Source organism: Fundulus heteroclitus, chromosome 1 (genome assembly GCF_011125445.2).
Source record: "Fundulus heteroclitus isolate FHET01 chromosome 1, MU-UCD_Fhet_4.1, whole genome shotgun sequence".
Classification (NCBI taxonomy): domain Eukaryota; kingdom Metazoa; phylum Chordata; class Actinopteri; order Cyprinodontiformes; family Fundulidae; genus Fundulus; species Fundulus heteroclitus.
The window spans coordinates 43,050,256-43,074,496 of NC_046361.1; the positions used below are offsets into that span (position 1 = coordinate 43,050,256).

The following is a 24,241-nucleotide window of genomic DNA, read 5'->3' on the forward strand; positions in this document are numbered from 1 at the left end:
CAGAACCGGATCCTTACCGGATCTTTAACAGATCCTTACCGGATCCTTGCCGGATCTTTAACGGATCCTTAACAGATCCTTACCGGATCCTCACCAGATCCTTACCGGATCCTCAACAGATCCTTACCGGATCTTTAACGGATCCTTACCGGATCCTTACTGGATCTGCGTCAACAATGTTAACTGTCCAGTCAGACGGAACGAAGCTACGTTTTAAAAAGCTGTTAGAATTTGATCAGAAATAAACTTTAAAAGCTTTTTAATCACTTTTTTAATAACATTTGTGTAAATAGATATTAAAGTTAATCAGCTGTTCCGTCTGTCTGGCAGACATTTTGACTAAAAACGAGTCCACTCGCCTCCCGTCTTGCCTCACATGGCGCTCCGCTCTGTGGGAAGCGTTGGCGCCGCCATGGTGGTGATCACATGACCTTCCTGTGTTGCAGCGCTGGGCCCACCTGACCACTCCGGTGTGGGGGCCCCACCAGCTGGAGTACATGGCCCCTGACATCAAGTCTCTGAGCTCGCTGTCTCCTGGGTCTGACGACAACAAGGTCATCATCTTCGAGAGCGTTATGTAGGCCGGACTCCGCCCGCCCATCCCTCCCGACGCAAGATGGCCGACCTGCACCTCCACCTGCTCTCTGTGCCGGGCTTCATGAACGAGCTGGACTCTGATTGGTCGCCAGCCAAAGCTTTAAAGCTCCCTTTTCCCAGAATCCCCTGGGTCTTCTGATGAAACCCAGCAGCTGTGTGAGTTCCCTTGTTCCTGCTTGTCCCGGCTAAGGCTGGAAACCCGTCTTCCTGCGAGAGCGACAGGTTCCGTTTGGTCTCGGGTCGGATGGTCGGCAGGACAAACCGGATCAGCAGCCATGATGGACTCACGGTCCGCTGGAACGTCCTGAATCTGACGCTCCAGCGGACCGTTTGGATCATCGCTGTTTGCAGGACAGACAGAGTTCTAGACAGACGCACCGACTGCTTCCCCCTAAAGTTAATCACAGGTCCGGTCCTGGGGTCCAACATCAGAACCGTTTTTCTGGTTCTGTGATGTTTGGCTGCAGGACGAAATCTGCCTGTCAGACAGCGCTTAATGTTCTGCTCCCTGATCCCAGAACAGATTCCTGACCAGAACCAGGCCTGACCGCTGGTCCTGAACCGACCCGCGCATCTTTCTGTTCTGTTGCTCCATCAGAACCTTTTCTTAGAGAACGAAGACATGAAAACCAGTCGCTGACGTGAAATCCAGGTTCTCAGATCTTCTCAGAACCGTTGTTTGGTCTGAGGTCTGTAGCTTCGTCATCTCTCCTCCCTTTGAGGAGGTTCTGGTCTGGGATCGGATCGGATCAGATTTCGGGCTGCATTGTATTGCCTATCCTCCCTGAGTGCCAAAAGATCTGACCTGAACAGGGCTGCAGGTTGCCAGCGATCCGGTCGGACGCTGCGGTCCTCTTTGTCCCAGTTCTGTTAGTTCTGCTCCGGTTCTTTGGGTTTTATCTCCACTTCCACTCGTTACCTCACTCTTCTCGATGTTCCATTGAGAACAAAAGACCTTCTTGGTTCTGTTCAGAACCTCCACTGATCAGACTCCAGAAACTCGGCGGCGGGTAATTCGGGTCTGAGGCAGACGGGCTCTGCAGCCTCAGAACCGGGACGGTTTTGGTCCGATCGTTGAGCTGCGGCAGGACCAGCTGGAGTCCGATGAGCGTGGAGACTCAGCCGAGCGTTGCCTTACGTCGTTGTCTTAACTTCAGAACCAAACGGTGGTGCGGCCAAAGTCTGAGCGCCCTGAGGACTTCCTGTTGGCGGTCAGCGTGTCTACAACTCTGTCTGCTGCCAGCCGGCCGGCGTCCCGCCTGGGAAAACCACTTGCACATTGTTGTGAAATAATGTCGCCAATAGTCGTAGAAATCTGCTTTAGTTTTTGTAAAATAAACAGAAATGTATTTTATGGAGGCTTTTATTTTGCTGATACATGTAAGAAATCTAAATATATTGATGATCTGTGTGAGCCGTACCTGATGCAGTGTTTGACTGGAATGATGATCAGGAGGTTGAGCTGATTGTTCACGTCGTTGGCGGACACAACGCTGACGGCCTACCTCACTTCCCATTCAGACTTTCAAAATAAAACACCCCTAAGCTGTTTCATGCAACTGCTGATGTCAGTCAGCACCAACAACCAATGAGCCGCCTGAACAGGAACCCATGTGACCTTTAGAGCTACCACAGTTCTCCATCAACCGCTTTTGGTGCTGCAAGGCTTTTCAGCAGGTGTCCGACCGGCTGACGTGAACAAGCAGTAAAGACCGGTGCTTTTATTCTGGCGGGTTTGCTGCGATGCAGTGATGTTACGGCCGTCTGTGGGGAGGTTACGATGTTCAAAGTGCTAAAGAGCTTTCAGAGTTTTCGCTTTAGGTGATTTTCTGTATTTTCCCCTCAGAGTTCCCATGGCTCACAGAAATCTGTAATCTGTGTTACGTTGGATTAGTTTCACATTGTGGCAAAAGATAAAACAATCTTCAGTCAAACAGGTAAATTAAACCTTCTGAATGTGATCAGGAACAGAAACAGAGGGCAGAAAATCTCCAGCTCTTCATCCCAAAAGCCACAAAAATTCACCAGGAAACTAGTTGGATGTGATTTCCAATCAGACGCAGCTTCAATCTTTTATATCCTCTGAGATTTAGACAGACTTTGTTGTTATTCAGCTGCACGTCACAATGTAGGTTTGACTGAAATTCTGTTGCTCTGAGTAAAAACAGAAGATTAAAGAGAAACATTATAAATATAAGTATTTGCATCGTTATTTTTATAAAAACTATAAACTAAAACAAGGAAATGATTGGCTTGTGTCATGGTAGCAGCTCTGATCTTCCACCAACTCATGCAAACTAAATAAATAGTTTATAGATAAATACAACATAAAATTATTATTATCAGAAGTTGTTTTTAAGACTAGCTGCTGACATGTTTGAGTTTCCAGACGTAACCTCGCTACTCTTCCTAACAACACTACTGTTGAACAAACATACATCTGATTAGATTGGTAATCTAGAATAAAATCTAATCATGATTTTTAATTCAGTTTATTTCTAGCGCTCCAATCCACTAAATTATTTCCAGTCAGGTTGGCTTAAGTAGACGGGGTGTCTGCCTCACAGAGCAAAACTGGGAGTTGGTTCCACAGGAGAGGAGCCCGATAGCTAAAGGATCTGCCTCCCATTCTACTTTTTAATGTTAAACTCTCAGATGATCTGCTCACCCTTCATTTATAATCTGATTAATTTCAGGTTCCTGCAGCTGTTTTCTCCTGATCTTTCCTCGTTTCTTTGTTCCTGATAAAGTTTCATGTAAACGTTCCGTCCTCCTGATTAAAGGCCTGAGCTGAAGAGGCTGCCTGAACCTCAATGTTGAGGAGATGAAGTTTGTTGGTGAAAGCAAAGGAGTCCTCCCACCAGGAGCCACTGCTGCAGAGATATGTGTAGGCCATCATGTCTGCTTCACTTTACTGGAGTTCTACCAGGAGAACCTGCTCCAAACCCACAACATCTAAAGGCATCTTTATCCAATAAACAACGAATAAACCCAGTTACATTTAGCCTTCATTTTTGGGCATAAGGTTGAACTTATTAGTTTGTTTATTGATGTATTATTTTTCTAATTATCAGTGAGATAGAGCCTCAGCATCCAATCAAATTAAAACCAAGATCAGTAGATCATTATTTCTACCGTCCTGATTTCAATAATCAGACTAACCTGCTGCTCAGCCATGGGATAATTTTAAATTTAAAACTTTTAATGTTTAAAGCAGAATGTATTTCATTTTTCCTGTATTTGTCCGGAGTGGAGCCTGGATCACAGGAGGGGAAAATACTTTAAATCTGCAGCTATTTCGAACTAAAGAAGAATATTAACGTTATAAATGCTGTTGTTTCATGTCTGTCTGTCTGTGTGGTCTTCTGCCAAAAACTAAATCTGGAGACAGCATCTAAGATGGAAACCTGCGAGAGGACGGCATCGGCTGGGAGGGCGCAGAAACAAAGAGCTTTTAGAGGCAGACGGGCTTTTATTCCTGATTTCTGTCTAGATTTAAGAGGCACATTAATTACCTGGAAACATTTATTCCTCTGTGTTACATATTTAAACCAATTCAACTTGATGCCAGAAGTAGATGATGATGATGATGATGATGATTGACGATGATGATGATGATGATGATTGATGATGATGATGATGATGATGATGATGATGATGATGATGATGTTAATAAGCCATCAGTGTGCCTCCTACAACAGCCAATCACCTCACAGGTCACATGATGATGTCACAGGGACATCGGTCAATCACGCTATGCAAAGAGTCACTTTGTGGGTTTTTATGGATAAATGAGTCAAAGTTCAAATGATCTGAAGAACCGTTTGGATCTCCAGACCGAGGAATGTGACCCAGTCAGATCTGAAGCCCAGATCCAGGACAGCAGGTCAGCACCTGTCCAGGTGTTGCTACCTTAGCTCAGGTCCAAATTCTCCTTCAATCAGGGGAAGATGGACGGCGAACAGTTGAGGCTGGGCAGGGTGTGTCGGTCCGGTCGTCCTCTCCAGGTTTTAACAGCAGGTTCTGTCAACAAGCTTCAGTTTGCCAAGTTCTGGTGGTGGAGAGCGTCTGGGTTCCAGAACCTTCCCTGCTGATCTCTGAGCAGGAAATCAGAAATGTTTTGTTTACTGACCATTTTCTGGCTTGTTTTCTGTCTGAACAAAGAAAAACTAGCCAAGGGTGAAAAAGTCGTAGAAGGAGATGATGACCCTGTCTTTGCTTTTGTCTGAAAATGGTTAATATTTTGTAACCCAACAAAACCAAAAGTATCTGGTCTGATCAGGCCGGATCAGCAGCGGTAAGAACAGCAGGGGGCGCTCTCCTCCAGCTGGGACACCAGCCGTGTTTGGGCTAGAAACACAGCGTAGCAAAGCTCGAAGTTTGTGTCGTTAAAATAAGATGAAAATGAGAAGAAATCTTTAAAAAGTCCGGCGACCGTTGGACAAGGTTGCAAATTATTGTCTTCATCTGTGGAGAGGTGATTTCTGGCTGCTTTGCTGCCAACTAGTGGTCAGAACCATGCACTGCAGCTACAGCAGATCAATAGAAGATGGGTTTCTCTGCTTTAAGGCAGGCAAACACTTCTAAGATCCTTAGAGTATGTGTCTAACTAAAAGAGGAAATAACTAATTTAACAGATAAATTTAAAACTGGGCTGTAAATCAGTCCAGTGTAAACAGAACCAGAACATCCCAGTCCAGCATCTTTCTGCTGTGAAGACAATAATCTTCAGGACACATTGATCACGCGTGTTATTAGCTCCCGTCTCTCCACACATTGCAACACAGACGGTCTGGGAGGCAGAAAGATGGACGGTTGGTAATCCGGAGCGCCGCTTGTGTTTCCAGCCCAAACAGAACTTCATGTTGTTACGTCTCTGTGGCCGTCTTCCATCTGTAGCTGTAGACCAGTAGCTGTTACTGTAGTGAAACCTGGGCTCTCTGTTAACGAGTCACCAGCCAAACATAAAACAAAGGATTAACTCTGAGCCCTGAGGATGACCCCCGGGCTCTCCTTGTGAAGATCTGTGATCAAAACTGAGGCAATAAAACTAATGTGAACAAAACAGCTGGAGCGTGTGTGGTTATTGGGAGGAATGGCTTGTTTACTGGTAATTCATCTGGTTTTAAGATCATTTTATCTGTTGCTTGGGTTAAAGATCAAACCCTAAATGTGTCCATTTAGAGTTTGATCTTTAGTGCAGGATCATGTCCAACCAAGAACAGGAAGAGCTAGAGACTCCTTTCTACCGATAAATGAAGAAAATTACTTGGAAGACAACAACAAAGTCTAATAGAAGCCAAGCGAGTCTAATGTGACTTTCAGAAGGCAGGGGCCACAGGGGTGACCTTTAATCCTGAGTTAGAGGTCTGAAGGTGTCAGCTACACTTCTTGGCCTCTTCCAGAAGAGAACTTGGTCTGCATGCCTCCCTCTGGGCCTTGTTTCTAACTTTAGCAACACATGAAAGGACTAGAAAGCTGTTTAACAAGATTTAAACGATACGGTCAAAGCCTTGTGATCCAGGTATTCAGGTCGTCTAGTCATGCCTGACTGGATCCATCAGGATTAATAACTGCATAATAATGTAAATGATCCAATACGGTCTGATCATTTGACCAAAAACCTGCTGATACTCCCTGAGAAACCCTGGAATGAGTCCGATAAATATGATCCATGTTAGCATGGAAACTGTATGCTAATGGAAGCTCTTCTGCAGGAAGGGCTGTGTAGCCATGCACACACGGGTGTGGCTCCATGTTTACCTGCACATGTGGGCGTGGCCCCATGTTTACCTGCACATGTAGGCGTGGCTCCATGTTTACCTGCACACACGTGGGTGTGGCTCCATGTTTACCTGCACACACGTGGGTGTGGCCCCATGTTTACCTGCACACACGTGGGTGTGGCCCCATGTTTACCTGCACACATGTGGGTGTGGCTCCATGTTTACCTGCACACACGTGGGTGTGGCCCCATGTTTACCTGCACACACGTGGGCGTGGCTCCATGTTTACCTGCACACGTGGGCGTGGCTCCATGTTTACCTGCACACGTGGGTGTGGCTCCATGTTTACCTGCACACATGGGCGTGGCTCCATGTTTATCTGCACACGTGGGTGTGGCTCCATGTTTACCTGCACACATGTGGGCGTGGCTCCATGTTTACCTGCACACGTGGGTGTGGCTCCATGTTTACCTGCACACATGGGCGTGGCTCCATGTTTATCTGCACACGTGGGTGTGGCTCCATGTTTACCTGCACACATGTGGGCGTGACTCCATGTTTACCTGCACACACGTGGGCGTGGCTCCATGTTTACCTACACACATGTGGGCGTGGCCCCATGTTTACCTGCACACGTGGGTGTGGCTCCATATTTACCTGCACACATGGGCGTGGCTCCATGTTTACCTACACACATGGGCGTGGCTCCATGTTTACCTGCACACACGTGGGCGTGGCTCCATGTTTACCTACACACATGTGGGCGTGGCCCCATGTTTACCTGCACACATGGGTGTGGCTCCATGTTTACCTGCACACGTGTGGGTGTGGCTCCATGTTTACCTGCACACATAGGTGTGGCTCCATGTTTACCTACACACATGTGGGCGTGACTCCATGTTTACCTACACACATGGGTGTGGCTCCATGTTTACCTGCACACGTGTGGGTGTGGCTCCATGTTTACCTACACACATAGGTGTGGCTCCATGTTTACCTACACACATGTGGGCGTGACTCCATGTTTACCTACACACATGGGTGTGGCTCCATGTTTACCTGCACACATAGGTGTGGCTCCATGTTTACCTACACACATGTGGGCGTGACTCCATGTTTACCTACACACATGGGTGTGGCTCCATGTTTACCTGCACACGTGTGGGTGTGGCTCCATGTTTACCTGCACACATGTGGGCGTGACTCCATGTTTACCTGCACACACGTGGGCGTGGCTCCATGTTTACCTGCACACGTGGGTGTGGCTCCATGTTTACCTGCACACATGGGTGTGGCTCCATGTTTACCTGCATGTCTGTAAAAATATGGGTCATTCATTTATGTGCATCTTCAGGGATGCATTCATCTCGTCATCCAGGACCGTATGTTGGTGTTCATGGATGGCCAGACGGTACCAAGGCATATTGGTCCTTTATTGGAGTTTCTGGTTGCGAGTGCGAAACCCGGTCAGTGGTGTGGGGAGCAATAAAGTCGCCCCAGTTCTTACCTTACAAGGTTTTTACTGTGAACCTGTGAAGGCAGAAATGGCCGTTCCATGTCAGGTCTGCTCGTCTGAGCCTGATCTGTGAGGAGGCTCCAGCGTTCCTGTCCCGGTTCTGGCCATCCTGGCGGCGGGTTCAGAGGCGAGGCGTTCGGGTCGGCTGTGAAAGCTGAGCTGCAGGAGAGGCTCCTCAGAGCGGCTCAAACCGGTTTCTGAAGGCAGGCTGACACCAACAGCTGCTGTGTTTGACCAGAACCACTGATGAAGTTTCGTTTTTCCTTTTCGGCCTTCATGTTCCTCGTCTGCAGCATTTAGCTCCTCTTTGCTCTACGCTCGCTTTAGCAAACCCTGAAAAGTGATTTAAAATGAAACATGTTGCTAAATCACAAGCTCCAATCAGCCAATCAGAGAGCAGCAACTTTAAAGCGCCACTAAAAGTGATTCTAGTGTCTCTGGACATTTCCTTTGCATTCGTATAATTTGGTTCTTTCATTACTGGGCGGCCGTTGAATCAGTTCTTCTGACGCATCGGGAACAAGAGTAGAATAAATTAAAGCGAACGAAGGAAAAACAGAACCAGAAAAAGGCCCAGAAGTAAAAACAGCCAGTAACTACTTTCCACTCATCAGCAGGACCAGGATCTGCTCCTTTGAGCCAGCAGCAACTGGAAGAGTTCTGCCAGAACCCTACAACGTTCTTCAATGGGCCACAGACACGACGGTCCCTCAGAACGCAGGGCCCAACCTCCTCTAGTAGGCCCTGTGGTCACTGCCGTGGAGCTCGACTGGGATTCAATTCAATTCAAATTATTTAAATTTCCACATTCCCAGATCTGTGAGAAGAGGAGGAGGAGTGGCAACTATCTTTCAGTCTGATTTATTTATTAGTCACAGGCCAATTAATAACTACAGTTCTTTTGAACATTTAACCCTCAGTTTCCCTCATCCAAACTGCAAAGCAATAAAACCTCTTCTGTTTGTGTTTTTGTATCGTCCACCAGGCCCTTACTCTCAGTTTTTGGATCAGTTGTCAGACTTCTTATCTGATTTGGTGATAAACACTGATAAGGCTATTATAGTGGGTGATTTTAACATTCATATTCAATTCAATTCAATTCAATTTTATTTATATAGCGCCAAATCATGAAACATGTCATCTCAAGGCACTTTACAAAGTCAAGTTCAATCATATTATACAGATTGGGTCAGATTATACAGATTGGTCAAAAATGTCCTATATAAGGAAACCAGTTGATTGCATCAAAGTCCCGACAAGCAGCATTCACTCCTGGGGAACCGTAGAGCCACAGGGAGAGTCGTCTGCATTGTACATGGCTTTGCTGCAATCCCTCATACTGAGCAAGCATGAAGCGACAGTGGGAAGAAAAACCACCCATTAACGGGAAGGAAAAACCTCCAGCAGAACCGGGCTCAGTATGAACGGTCATCTGCCTCGACCGACTGGGGTTACAGAAGACAGAACAGAGACACAACAAGAGAAACAAAAAAGCACAGAAGCACACATTGATCCAGTAATCTGTTCTACATTAGATGGTAGTAGCGGGTGAGCCGTCTTCTCTGGATGATGTCACAGTTAACAGAACGCCAGACCAGGTGTACCTACTATGAAGAGAAAAGAGAGAGAACAGAAAGTTAAAGCAGAAATGACAACACATAATGCATAATTGAAGAACAGTAGAACTCAATATAGTGAGAAAATTAGATCCTGATATACTCCAGTAGCCTAAGCCTATAGCAGTAAAACTATAAAGGTAGCTGAGAGTAACATGAGCCACTAGTTATAATTTTTGTCAAAAAGAAAAGTTTTAAGCCTAGTCTTAAAAGTAGACAGAGTGTCTGCCTCACTGAATGTGATAACCTTAGTGTAGCCTTTAAAACTATCCTAGATTCAATTGGTTTTGCTCAAAATGTGCATAAACCGACGCACTCTTGGCTCCATACTTTAGACCTTGTGCTGACATATGGCATTGATTGTGAAGAATTAACAGTATTTCCCCACAACCCTGCCCTATCTGATAATTTTTAAATAGTTTTTTAATAGTAGAGTGAAAAAAAAATAGACCCTGATGTCCTCCAGCAGCCTAAGCCTATAGCAGCATAACTATAGAGGTAGCTCAGGGTAACATGAGCCACTCTGACTAGAAGCTTTGTCACAAAGGAAAGTTTTAAGATTAGTCTTAAAAGTAGACGGGGTGTCTGCCTCACGGACCAAAACTGGGAGTTGGTTCCACAGGAGAGGAGCCTGATAGCTAAAGGATCTGCCTCCCATTCTACTTTTAGAGACTCTAGGAACCACCAGCAGACCTGCAGTCTGAGAGCGAAGTGCTCTGTTAGGAACATACGGGGTAATCGGAGCTCTGATATATGATGGAGCTTGATTATTAAGGGCTTTATACGTTAGAAGAAGAATTTTAAATTCTATTCTTGATTTAACAGGAAGCCAATGAAGGGAAGCTAAAACAGGAGAAATATGATCCCTCTTGTTGATTTTCATCAGAACTCTTGCTGCAGCATTTTGGATCAGCTGAAGGCTTTGAACTGCATTTTGTGGACTTCCTGATAGTAAAGAATTACAATAGTCCAGCCTTGAAGTAACAAATGCATGGACTAGTTTTTCAGCATCACTCCTGGACAGAATGTTTCTAAGCGCTCTGCTCTAGTGGTTAGAGCAGTGTGCTTGCACTCAGAGGATGCAAGTCCCCGGTTTGATCCCCACAGCCTGCACTCTGGGTCCCTGAGCAAGACCCTTAACCCCCAATTGCTCCCCAGGTGCCGCACATGGCAGCCCACTGCTCCCCAATGGGTTAAGATGCAGAATTTCTCCATTGTGAGATCAATAAAGTTAAATAATTATTGTCATCTTGATGAAGAGAAGGTTTCTTAAGTAAAGGTTTAATAACAGCTACTTTAAAAGCCTGTGGTACATATCCATTTACTAAGGATAGATTAATCATGTCTAAAATAGGTCCACTGATCAAAGGGAATACCTCCTTCACCAGAACACCAGAAAAGACGGGTTCGGTGCTGGTGTCCAGTTCTCCCCTGTTCTGGACGTTCTGGAGACGCTCCCCTGACATGGACCCAACAGAACATAAAATATGAGCTCATGTTTGTTTCCCAGAATGAATTAGAACATTTTAAAATCCTAAATAAAAAACAAGGAATTTCTGAGGAATCATTGATCTGGAAAAATAAATCAGCAAAGATCCTCCAAGGTTCTGTTTGCCAGCAGGTTCAGGAACCTTCAGAGAACGGGTCTAAGCTGACCCGACACCAGAACCAGGATCGATGGACTCTCAGCAGCTGCTTACAGAAACAAACAGAACATGCATGGTTCTACATCATTTTATTACTTTTGACCAACGAAAACAAAAATCTGATCCATTAATCAGAAAAACTGAGTTTGGTTCTGTTTGTGATCCAAACTGAGGACAGAACGGGTCCAAAGAGTCATAACAAGAGAACAGTTTACAGTCCCCAACATGATGGCTGACAATTTATTTTGGAATGCAGCTCATCTCTTCCTGCAGGAAGTCTGGAGTCACTTTCCTCCTCCGGGTCTGAACCCTGGGAATGATTACAGCGCTAGAATTACAGATTTGGTTCAGAGACACAAAACAAAAAAGAAATCAGCGACTCAAAGAAAAGAAAACGGAAACTTTCAGGTACAGAGATGTAAACAGACTAAACAAAAGCTCAGACAGTCCCATCAGCCAATCACAGCGCAGTGTGTCAGCTGACATCAGATCATGGGGTAGGACGGCGAAGGCGAAACTGTAAACTTCAGGAGGCTGGCGATGAAGAGCAGGGATAACGAGCGTACTCCTCCTCAGTCTGACTTCTTGTCGCTGCTAGCCTGTAGACAAGGAGCAGGGCAGAAAAACACTCAGCCTGTAGTCAGAGAGGAGGGCAAAGCCAAAGTCTGCCTGGAGACAGAAGTCAGGGCAGTACAAAGGATGTCAACAGCTCAGTTTGAGACCGTGTTTACTGTGGGTCATAATTGATTTAAGGTGGCCGTCGTGTTTACTGTGGGTTACAATTGATTTAAGGTGGTCGTCATATTTACTGTGGGTTATAATTGATTTAAGGTGGTCGTTGTGTTTACTGTGGGTTATAATTGATTTAAGGTGGTCATATTTACTGTGGGTTATAATTGATTTAAGGTGGCCGTTGTGTTTACTGTGGGTTATAATTGATTTAAGGTGGTCGTCATATTTAATGTGGGTCATAATTGGTTTAAGGTGGTCGTCATATTTAATGTGGGTCATAATTGGTTTAAGGTGGTCGTCATATTTAATGTGGGTCATAATTGGTTTAAGGTGGTCGTCGTGTTTGCTGTGGGTTATAATTGATTTAAGGTGGTCGTTGTGTTTACTGTGGGTTATAATTGATTTAAGGTGGTCGTTGTGTTTACTGTGGGTTATAATTGATTTAAGGTGGTCATTGTGTTTACTATGGGTCATAATTGATAGGTCAGTGACATTGAAATATTCTATTTCCATTATTTTGAGGATCTGAGGACAATTTAGTCATTCACTGTTCTCCACTGAGAATACAGAAGCAGGGATTTTATGTGTCTACCTTCAGGAGAACACCTCTCACTGGGCAGTAAGGCTACAAAGTCCATCTGGAAATAACCCTGGAGGATGAGGTTGAAGTGTTTTACCAGCATCTTGCTGTGCTCCTCCAGCAGTCTGTCGTACTCCACCGTCAGGTTCTCAGACTGTTTCTTCATTGCACTCACGTCACTGTCCGACTTCTGTAGAGCTGCATCATAACATCAGCATCATAAGTCAGGTTAAACGTTCTCAGACCTTCACCGGCTCTTATCTGCTCTCCTCTCTGCTTCTGCTCACCTTTCTTGGTGTCCTGCAGCTGCTCCTTCAGGGTCTTCAGCTCCTCTTTCAGGGTCTTGTTCTCCTCCTGTAGTCCTGCTCCTTTCTTCCCGGCCTCCGGAGCAGCAATTCCAGCCTCACGCAGTTTCTAAGGAAAACATGAACATAAAATTTAGAAACCTTGACCAAAGCATCTGAAGTGAATCTGTTGGTCAGGACCAGGTCAGACCGACACAAGACATCTTTAATAATGGATTATTTCTTCAGGGGAAACTTCCTTTCCTTCACTTTAAAAGCTGGGAAACTTTGAACTCGGCCGCCTGTTAAAGTGAGACGCGTCCACCTGAAGGTGCAGCAGAAACCGGGACCTGACAGTTGTTCATGTTTCAGAGCTCAGGTGTTCAGGTCACCTGTAGGGGAACACGGGAACGCTGCAGAGCAGCAGGAGAACCACCTGAAGCCAGAAAACAGGCCAGATACCATTTTATTGAACCATCTGTGGAAAACGAGCCGACTAAGTCAGACATATTGGACCAGAGGTTCTGCTTAGACGGAGGTTTGGGTTCACCTCATGATCGTCTGGAGACGTGTTAGAGGTTAGCTTGTTAACGAGCAGGTCGCAGAAACGACATTTATTTAATTGCAGCAACGACTCTGAAAATATCCTCAGTGGCCGACTCAAAATCTTGGTATGTTCTGGTTCTGTGGTCTCGGTTACGAGCCCATTACTCCAAAGAGGCCGTTGCTGCAGCGATGACCTTTGTTGCTTGGCAGCTGGATAACGGTCGGCTCGTCTCCATGACGGTTTGGGTTCCAACAGTGAGAACAGTCAGAACTCTGCTTTCTGGACTTCAGTCCAAGGAGCAGAGGAAGTTTGATCCGATGTGACTCCGCCCCCCTCAGAGCAGCAGGTGTGCATACCAAACACGCCTCTGAACATGGCTGGCTCGGAGCTGCTCCCTGATTGGCTCAGCTCTCTGCAGCAGATTAGGAAGCTCGGCTCGGATTGAAGACGTTTCCAGTCTGGATGACGTGTTCTGGTAGAGCAGCTGAATGTATTTCAGGGCTCCCAGCTGTCCGTCTGCAGAGGGCCTGACCCCCCCCCACACACACACACACACACACTATTTGTGATGGTGCTGCAACCAGAGTCCAAATGATCTGTAAATCGATCCGTTAGAGACGTTGCTCCATAATTCAGCCTGAACCCGTCCCGTTTGTCCTGACCCACAGCGTCACATGTTTCATGTTTACGAGCTGCAGAGAACTTCTGGGTCTAGATGTTCCTGATGGGAATGCTGAGCACTGCCTGTCAGGAGGTTCAGAAAGCCTGATTTATAAAACACCTTCAAGACAAAATGCTTCATAGTCTGAACCAAACAAAATTAAATCCTGTTAAATCAAGAATAGAATTTAAAATTCTTCTTCTAACGTATAAAGTCCTTAATAATCAAACTCCATCATATATCAGAGCTCTGATTACCCCGTATGTTCCTAACAGAGCACTTCGCTCTCAGACTGCAGGTCTGCTGCTGGTTCCTAGAGTCTCTAAAAGTAGAATGGGAGGCAGATCCTTTAGCTATCAGGCTCCTCTCCTGTGGAACCAACTCCCAGTTTTGGTCCGTGAGGCAGACACCCCGTCTACTTTTAAGACTAATCTTAAAACTTTCCTTTGTGACAAAGCTTCTAGTCAGAGTGGCTCATGTTACCCTGAGCTACCTCTATAGTTATGCTGCTATAGGCTTAGGCTGCTGGAGGACATCAGGGTCTATTTCTCTCTCTCTGCTGAGTTCTCCTACTGCTCTCCACTCTGCATTGTTTGTTGTTATTTCAGCTTTTAACTTTTTGTTCTCTGTCATTTTCCTCTTCATAGAAGGTACACCTGGTCTGGCGTTCTGTTAGCTGTGACATCATCGGGGGAGGCAGATCATCCTCTATCACCATCTACCATAGAAAGTACTCCTGGGTCAATGTGAGCTTCTGAGCTTTCTGTGTCTCTGCTCTGTCTTCTCTAAGCCCCAGTGGGTGGAGGCAGATGAGCGTTCACACTGAGCCTGGTTCTGGTTCTGCTGGAGGTTCTCCTCCCTGTTAAAGGGGAGTTTTCCTCTCCACTGTCGCTTCATGCATGCTCAGTATGAGGGATTGCTGCAAAGCCATCAACAATGCAGACGACTGTCCACTGTGGCTCTACGCTCTTTCAGGAGGAGTGAATGCTGCTTGGAGAGACTTGATGCAACCTGCTGGGTTTCCTTAGAGAGGAAACTTTCTCACCAACCTGGAGGATCTGATGGAAGCTGACTTTAGAAAGAACCTTGATGATGATGTGATGTTAATTAGAGGTATAGATAAAATAAAACTGCATTGAAACCAGACTTTAACCACAAACTTCATCCACGAGGAACCATGAAATATGAACGTGTCGGTTCTGCTCAGCACCAACCGGACCCGCCTCTACCTGTGGAACCGGTCCCAGTTCTGCCTGTGGAGCAGGACTTCCTGTTCCTGCTCTGGATCATAAACCCGCCTGAGTGACCCGACCCGTTACTGCGACACAGAACCAGAACATGCCCACAGCTACACACACATCCTTGTTTTACATACTTAGTGAGGACCTGACTCCAGCCCGCTCTAACACGGTCCTCAGTGTGATGGTAAAAAAATACGCCCCCCCCCTCCAGAACCGGGCCGGCAGTGAAACCAGAGATCCACGCGACTCACAGGGAATCTTGTGAGCGGATCCAAATGACCCGCTGAGGTCGGTTCTTCTGGGAAACCTTCCAGACTCCAGGAACCGTCCCTCACAGCGGGCCAGAACCTCTGACCCACAGAACCCGGCCGGAGGAACCAAACGCCTCGTATCCACTGGGCTGGTTCTGCAGCAACTGGACCGGGAACCTTTCAGTCCTTTGAACGGACCAGGATCTGTCCAAAGAGCTGAAGCCCGGTCCAAAGCGGTTCATCAACAGAACCGTGATCCCAGCACAGCAGCTGGACCGGGTGAGCAGAACCTCGGACCTGAAGCAACGTTTGAAAGAAGAGAGGAACAAGGTTCCTTCACGAAGAACCGGGAGACTGAAATTCAGACAGAACGCCTGCAGGAGGAGGTTCTGCTGGTGCAGAAAGAGGTTCTGTGCAGCTTGGTTCTGATCCAAAGCAGTACGAGATGAACGTCTGCGTTAGGAACCGGTTGGACTCACTCAGAACCGCAGGCGGAGCCCAAAGGCGCAGGAGTGGACAGGCTGTAACATGACGGTGTTCTGGAGGCCCGGTTCAGAGTCTAGCTGTAATGACTGGACCGTTCCTCTTCAGGAGAACCAGGTCCACTAGCCGGGCGGTGTGGGGACCCAGAACTGCGGTTCTGGCGGTTCTGAAGGGCTCACCTCCTGCAGCAGCTCGTTCTCCTCCATGAAGGTCTTGGCGGCGGTGGAGGCGCCCTCCGCCTGCTTCCTGAACGCCTCGTTGGACGCCATGAGGGTGGCCTGCTGGGACAGCAGCGTGGCCAGGCGCCGCAGCAGCCTGCAACATCAAACACAGCGTGGGTACCGGTCCAGTAAGGTTCTGGGTGAGACACGGACAGTTCTGCTGCCCGTTTACAGGTAAAACATTTAAAACGCTGCAGTGGGCATGCCAGGCCCACAGGTGGCGCTGTGGCGCACAAACAGCAGAAGGAGCCCAGCCCCACGGCGGGGATCCGACCCAAACATCTACACCTGACGGCGCCATGTCTGGTACCTGAGAGGGAGGCGGAGCTTCGTCGCTTCATGAACACACGGAACCTTTGAGAACGCCTCCGCTCCGAGTTAGAACATTATTTACCGATCCGTGTGGACGCTCAGCCGCAGCGACAAAATACCACAAACCCGACCAGATCCACGTAAAACAAAGTTTTCACACCTCTGAGTGTTTCACTGAGGAAGCATGAGGTGAAGTAACGCCAACAGGCGGCCCGCGGGCCACAAACGGCCCACCAGAGCGTTTCACACGGCCCCAGAATATTTCTGCATTCAGGAATAGTGAAGAGGAAAAGTATATTTACGTTTTTCTAGTGGCTTCCTGCATGTGAAGTGAGACTGTTAACACTGACTTAGCATTTTTGTGTGTGTGGATGCGTACAGATCGCACATTAACTTAATAACTTTTTATTTCTCAGGTTAATAAAGTTAGCAGCAGCAGCAGCAGCGTGTGACCCTGAACACGTGCGGGTTGTAAATATCTGCCCGCTGATGCATTCAGGGACCTCCTGGCAGCCGGAGCTGTATTTGTGTTGCACGTTTACTGCAGACGTTATTTTTAGAGTAAAGCGCGCGGCGGCGGCGCGGCGCAGCCTGGATGTCCAAACATAGAGCGCTGGCTGTGGACCGACCCGTCCCCCCGGTCTCTGAGGCGTCCTCTGCTGCTGCTGCTGCTCTGATGCTTCATGATTCTGGGAGAAGCAGGTTTAACTCAGTGAAGACAGAAATCACAGATTATCCGCTTTAATCTTTAGTTTTTAGGGGAAGAGGTCTGGCACTACTTTCAGCGGCGGATGGATCCACGTTAGACGCCGTGACGCGGCTGCTTCACCTGGAACCTGATCCACAGAATGTCAGAGCAGCAGATTTGCTGACGGCAGCTTTTAGGAGCGAGGAACCGCTTCACCCAGAAACCCGATCCTGCTGGTTCTGGTCCAGTCCGGGTCAGAACCAGCAGGAACTGACGGGTTCCCTCAGCTCGGGTCCACATATGGTGGCCAGTGGCCAGAAATAAGCCGAGCAGCTGCTGGAGCCCAGCTTCTCCACCAGATCCCACCACGCTTCTCCTTCTGGGCCCACACCCACGTTCCTGCTTCCAGAACCGCAGAACCGGAGAACTTCCTCCTGGCAGCAGCTGCTGGGTCACATGACGCATGGACTGAATCACGCAGCAGCTGCTGCCCCCTGCTGGCAGCCTGAGGAAACATCTGGAGCGGTTTTCTACTCCTGCCTCATGAAGCTCCACCTTAAACTACGTCCACAGACTCCTCCACTAACTCAGGCTGCTCACCCCCGCCTGGCCTGACACCTTCACGTCTATGAAGCTCCATGCTGGACCTCCTGAGCACAGAGCTGTGTCTCCACCCTCAGGAAGCAGCACCAGGATCCTGTGAGGACTTCAGCGTAGCCTTCAGCAGCAGCTGACAGCGCCTCTCTTCTGGACCTGAGCTGGTCCTCAGTCTGAAGAAGGTCCAGCCGTCTCCTGGAGCTGCTGCCACCAGTGGGTGTGTCCCGTCACAGCGATCAGCTCCAGCAGCGCCGCACTGGACCTAGTTTCTACATCTAAACATTCAGAATCCAGGTAGGAACCGTCCAGCCAGAGGAAGCAGCCTGAGAAGCTGTGAGGACCAAACTGTCCACATCCACACCGGGGACAGACCCTGAGGGTGGAGGTGTGAGGACGGGGTTTAGGGTTTAGGGTGGAGGAGGAGGTGGAGGCGGAGGTGGAGGAGGAGGAGGCGGAGCTTACAGGCAGAGCAGCAGGGCGAAGCCGGCGATGTACTCGTTCCTCTGGGCGCGGAACAGCTTCATGTGGATGTGCTCGATGGCCGTGGGGTTGTTGGTCACGTCCACTTTGTCCGTCACGCTGTACTTCCTGACCTCACGGAACGCGTCTGGACACAGAGACACAGAGGTGAGAACCGGCCGGAACCCCAGAACCGGAGCAGAACCGGAGCAGAACCGGAGCAGAACCGGAGCAGAACCCGGGAGCAGGCGGCGGACGTACCGATGAGCAGGAAGACGAGGATGGCGATGGCCACCATGAACCAGGTGTTGCCGTACAGAGCGATGGTCGTCACCATGCGGGACTTGAAGATCTGGCTCCATCTGAACAAACAACATTTAAACGGATTTCACAGAACCTCAGATTCTGCCAGGCAGGCTGAAGTGTTACTGAAATGAGAACAGTACAGAGAACAGCAGCAGGACTAAAACATTTACAGGTTTAACCTTAAAGGAAGTCAGGCTTTCAGCACCTTCACAGTTTCTGGGAGTTTGTTCCAGATCAGTGGAGCTAAATCCTGCTGCTCCATGTCTGGTTCTGGGAATACAGAACCAGAACTAGAAGAACCAAAACCAGAAGAACCAGAGGACCTGAGTGGTCTTCTGGTTCCAAAATTCTTGAGAAAGTAGTTGCTAATCAACTTTCTGAACATTTCCAAAGTAATGACCTACTTGAGGAGTTTCAGTCAGGCTTCAGAGCTCATCATAGCACTGAAGCAGCTCTGGTGAAGGTCACTAATGATATTCTCATGGCCTCAGATAATGGACTTGTGTCTATACTTGTCCTGTTAGATCTCAGTGCTGCATTTGATACAGTTGATCACAATATTCTCCTACAAAGACTTGAACATACTGTAGGGATTAAGGGGAAAGCATTAGGCTGGTTTAAATCTTATCTGTCGGACAGATTCCAGTTTGTTCATGTTAATAATAAATCTTCCTCAAACTCTAGGGTCACTTGTGGAGTACCACAGGGTTCAGTCCTTGGACCAATTCTCTTTACTACATATATGCTTCCGATTGGCAAAATTATCAGACAGCATGGGATTAATTTCCACTGTTATGCTGATGACACTCAGCTATATTTATCCATAAATCAGCTATATATAGCTATCTAAATGCTGGAAACCTTCTTCCTCCAACGTCATTTGGCTCTGTGGGGCTTTACCTGTGAACGTTTACCTGCAGCACAGGTGAGCACTGACCTTTTAGGTGAGATGAAGGGGATGCAGAGGAGAAGAACCAGGAAGACCTCCACGTACAGGAAGGTGGCCACGGCCGTCCACTGCAGACTCATCTGGACTCCTGGAGCGGAGGGAGAGCGCCGTTACACGCTTTGCTCAGAAGCACTGCCCATCAGAATCTACCCAGCAACCTCAGCGCTGGACCGGCTCCTCTCTGAGCCTAAAGGAGCCGACCAGAACCAAGAACTTCAGGAGAAACTGGGGAGAACCTTCAGTGGCGTTATTCTGCGATGTGGACCAGGACTTCAGGTTCTGGTCTGCTGAGGTTTCTAACTACAGACCCCAGACGCTGCTCAGGGCCCTGGGCAGGAATCTGGAAACTGGAAATGTATTCTGGCTGATTTCACTGCTTGTATCTGCCTTCTATTAACTAAGGCTGCACCATGTTGCAGAACTGGACACACTAAAGCTGCAGAGTGTATAACTAGGAAAAAGCTGTGCAAGAACATTATTAAGGTTTTTAGCTTTCAGACAGTACAGACTATTGGATTTAGACATAGATGTGCATATATTTGTGTGTGTGTGTTATGAATATAAGGATCAATTTGTTAAATCTCAACATTGTGGTCTTCATTATTTCATAAAACTGTGTCACATGTGAACCTTTAGGAACAGACTTATTGGGGGAGTATTAAAGAGGTAAAATTAATAATATGAGAAAAAAAGACCTAGGACAATAAAGTAAAAAAAAAAGAAAAAAAAACACAAAAGTGATAATGTTATGAGAAAAACGTCATATTATGAGAATTAAGAGGGAACATTTCCAGAATAATCAGTTTGCAGAATTATTTCACTCCTGGAGTAATAGGGCCAGGTTAGATTATTTTAAATATTTTTATTCTTTAGGAGAATAAATTCAGGAGAATGAAGCTAAAGGGATACGAAAATAAACTTGTAATATTACAAAAATAAAAATATTACGAATACAAAGTATATTCAGAGATCAAAGTCCCTCTGATACTGTTTAAGTGACAGAGTAACTGCAGATTTGCCTCATTCAACATGGCGGACGCTCTGACGCATCGCAGCAGAGGCAGAACCCGCCTAACGACGCGTCTACGTATATGATGTCTATGATCTGAGGGACCTGGGAGCGTTGGCTGCGTCAGTAGCTGGACGTCCTGGACGGGGAAGTGGACCAGAACCCCAGAACCCCAGAACCAGACGTCTCCCAGACGGTCAGGGAGTGATTCCCACCAGAGACACCGTGGAGCTGCTCTGCTCTCCACGTTCCCCCAGAGGTTCTGTTAGCATCACAGAGGCAGCTTCAGACCAGCAGTAAAGAAGCGAGGACATAATGTAAGGAAGAGAGATATTCCAAAAAAAAAAAAAAAGTAAAAACCAAGACAACTGGACTAGTTTTCCTGAAGTTTGAAGACGTTTCTCTTCCTCTCCAGGAATCTTCCTCAGTTCTACAGTCTGCAGTAATGAGGAGCATCAGGCTTTATATTAGTGCCTAACAAAGGCCTTTAGTGGCTTAGATAACATGCAGACTGAACAGAAACAGGTCCACCCCTCTGTAACGGGAGTCGTTAAGGTCGTTGATGACTGGCCAGAATTAACCCTGTATTATAAATTTATACTTATAATTTAAAATAAATTTATATTTATTATAAAGTCCTTTATTTGACCATATTAACTCTAAACATAATGGCTTCCTTCACATGTTATCTAAGCCATTAAAGGCCTTTGTTAGGCAGAAATATAAAGCCTGATGCTCCTCATTACTGCAGACTGTAGAACTGAGGAAGATTCCTGGAGAGGAAGAGAAACGTCTTAAACTTCAGGAAAACTAGTCCAGTTTTCTTGGTTTTTACTTTATTTTATGACCTGATGACTGAGAACCTTCAGCAGCGTGAGGAAAATAGGACATAAGGATGGAAGGAAGCGAGGAAGTGAGGAAGCGTCCTCTGTGTGATGATCTGAAACATCTCAGAGGAGCGAACATCCACCTTTAGTCAAGCTGTGGGGGAACCGCAGGTTCTGAAGGCGGTTCTCTGCAGAACTTTAATCCAGAACATGGACCCAGGCTGGAGAACGGCGCCGTGAGGAAAATTAGAAGCTGGTGGAAATATTTCTGTAACCTAATTAGTGGAGGCCTCAGACAACCCGGCCGGTACCGCTCTGGTACCGCTCAGCTGGATCCGGTCCAGTTCTGGTGAGTTCTGCTCAGCCCGCTGTGGTCCTGGTAAGCCCAGGCTGAACGGCACCGGGTCATTTGAACCTTTGGACCGAGGTTCTTCTCTGGTGTGGCAGTTATGCGGTTTAAGTTAAACCCAAAGATTAAAGATAAATGAGTCAGAACCCGCTTGGAGGTTCTGCAGAACGGTCCGGTACCGACAGATCCAAGGTGCTTCATGAAGATCTGCTCTGAGCTCTGGAGGCCACCCAGCCCAAGACCCGGACCAGGTTCTGGACCACGAACCCAGCCGTTCCGGACCGGAACATGAAGGCAGACACCGGGCTTCACCGTGGAATTTCACGCGAGGCGTGGAGGCTCATTGCCAGCACCACCGGTACCGCCCTTCGCAACAGAACCACGTAGAACCCGGAAACCAGGCAGGACTGGATCAAGATAATCTCTGCTGGAATTTGGACCGGGCTCCGTGTATTTACTGAGAAAGTCAAACTGCTGTCATTCTTCACACACTAACTAACCTGGAGGCTCCGTCTAATGCCTGGAACCTCAAACATTAACACAGAGTGGCCTGGGAGGCAGATAACTCCTCCGTGGGCAGATATCTGCCCCGTGGGCCACACTGTGGGAAAATATCCACGGCTCTTCCCTTCAGCAGCTCGGACTCACCTTACAGCACCGAGCCGGGATCAGAGGGGAAACACGCAGACTGCTGGGCTGACACCTCCGCTGACTGCTCGGTTAGCCGTTAGCTTAGATAGCACTTCCGGGTAGCGTGGTGCTGTCTCATCCTCAGCGCTGATTGGACAAACCGAGACGATAGGCGGAGCCACTAGTTCCTGAACGGCTATGTCACTTCCGGATAAATCAAACTCGACAAACAAACACGCAAAACATCATTTGCTGCTTTCAGACGCTTTAAAGTGAAAATACGTGAAACACATTCAACAAAGCAGACTGAATAAAACTAAACTAGAAGCTTTTTGTATTATGATGACCTAAAATATGTTTACATAATTTAATTAAAATGTTCTGTTTAATTTTATTTATATAGCCCCAATTCATGAAACACGTCATCTCAGCCACTTTCCAGAGTCAGCTTCCATCAGATCCTCCAGGTTGGTGAGAAAGTTTCCTCTCTAAGGAAACCCAGCAGGTTGCATCAAGTCTCTCCAAGCAGCATTCACTCCTCCTGAAAGAGCGTAGAGCCACAGTGGACAGTCGTCTGCATTGTTGATGGCTTTGCAGCAATCCCTCATACTGAGCATGCATGAAGCCACAGTGGAGAGGAAAACTCCCCTTTAACAGGGAGGAGAACCTCCAGCAGAACCAGAACCAGGCTCAGTGTGAACGCTCATCTGCCTCCACCCACTGGGGCTTAGAGAAGACAGAGCAGAGACACAGAAAGCACAGAAGCTCACATTGACCCAGGAGTACTTTCTATGTTAGAGAAGACAGAGCAGAGACACAGAAAGCACAGAAGCTCACATTGACCTAGGAGTACTTTCTATGGTAGAGAAGACAGAGCAGAGCCACAGAAAGCACAGAAGCTCACATTGACCCAGGAGTACTTTCTATGTTAGAGAAGACAGAGCAGAGACACAGAAAGCTCAGAAGCTCACGTTGACCCAGGAGTACTTTCTATGTTAGATGGTAATAGAGGATGATCTGCCTCCCCTGATGATGTCACAGCTAACAGAACACCAGACCAGGTGTACCTTCTATGAAGAGAAAAATTACAGAGAACAAAAAGTTAAAAGCTAAAATAACAACAAACAATGCAGATTGGAGAGCAGTAGGAGAACTCAGCAGAGAGAGAGAAATAGACCCTGATGTCCTCCAGCAGCCTAAGCCTATAGCAGCATAACTATAGAGGTAGCTCAGGGTAACATGAGCCACTCTGACTAGAAGCTTTGTCACAAAGGAAAGTTTTAAGATTAGTCTTAAAAGTAGACGGGGTGTCTGCCTCACGGACCAAAACTGGGAGTTGGTTCCACAGGAGAGGAGCCTGATAGCTAAAGGATCTGCCTCCCATTCTACTTTTAGAGACTCTAGGAACCACCAGCAGACCTGCAGTCTGAGAGTGAAGTGCTCTGTTAGGAACATACGGGGTAATCAGAGCTCTGATATATGATGGAGCTTGATTATTAAGGGCTTTATACGTTAGAAGGAGAATTTTAAATTCTATTCTTGATTTAACAGGAAGTCAATGAAGGGAAGCTAAAATTGGAGAAATATGATCCCTCTTGTTGATTTTCATCAGAACTCTTGCTGCAGCATTTTGGATCAGCTGAAGGCTTTGAACTGCATTTTGTGGACTTCCTGATAGTAAAGAATTACAATAGTCCAGCCTTGAAGTAACAAATGCATGGACTAGTTTTTCAGCATCACTCCTGGACAGAATGTTTCTAATTTTGGCGATATTCCGGAGGTGAAAAAAGGAAACTCTGGAAACCTGTTTAATATGGGATTTAAATGACATGTCTTGGTCGAAAACAACACCAAGATTTTTAACTTTATTACCAGAGGCCAAGTTAATGCCATCCAGATTAAGTGATTGATTAAGAAGTTTATTTTTTGAGGACTCTGGCCCAAATATTACAACTTCTGTCTTGTCAGAAATTTAAAGTCATGTCCAGTAAACATGGAGAAGGGGATAAGTAAT

The 24,241-nt window shown here is 47.0% G+C and overlaps 2 protein-coding genes across 2 annotated transcripts in view; one reads left to right on the forward strand and one right to left on the reverse strand.

Annotated features, from left to right (window-relative positions):
• The window catches only part of slc6a8 (solute carrier family 6 member 8), a 56,152-nt gene extending 50,488 nt beyond the window's left edge, over positions 1-5,664 (forward strand). The window contains exon 13 of the mRNA XM_036143542.1: positions 447-5,664. Within this exon, the coding sequence (XP_035999435.1) occupies positions 447-581 (135 nt within the window). The 3' untranslated portion in view covers positions 582-5,664. The remainder of the gene's footprint in view (positions 1-446) is intronic.
• Positions 5,665-11,173: 5,509 nt separating this feature from the next.
• bcap31 (B cell receptor associated protein 31) lies at positions 11,174-22,374 on the reverse strand. Its single transcript, XM_036143547.1, has 8 exons — positions 22,246-22,374; positions 19,401-19,500; positions 18,419-18,519; positions 18,161-18,305; positions 16,060-16,195; positions 12,701-12,827; positions 12,511-12,611; positions 11,174-11,700 (listed from the first exon to the last, which is right to left on the reverse strand). Exons 2-8 carry the CDS (start codon positions 19,490-19,492, stop codon positions 11,674-11,676), a joined length of 729 nt encoding a protein of 242 aa, XP_035999440.1. The 5' UTR covers positions 19,493-19,500; positions 22,246-22,374; the 3' UTR covers positions 11,174-11,673.
• Positions 22,375-24,241: the final 1,867 nt, after the last annotated feature.

Bases quoted from the DNA above. Each gene is read 5' to 3' on its own strand.
- bcap31 (XM_036143547.1), bottom strand. From the start codon at position 19,492: ATGAGTCTGCAGTGGACGGCCGTGGCCACCTTCCTGTACGTGGAGGTC. The intron at 16,196-18,160 runs GTAAGCTCCGCC...TTGATGTTGCAG, and splicing joins TTCGCCCTGCTGCTCTGCCT to GCTGCTGCGGCGCCTGGCCA. The intron at 11,701-12,510 runs GTAAAACACTTC...CCTTGTCTACAG, and splicing joins AGGAGCACAGCAAGATGCTG to GCTAGCAGCGACAAGAAGTC.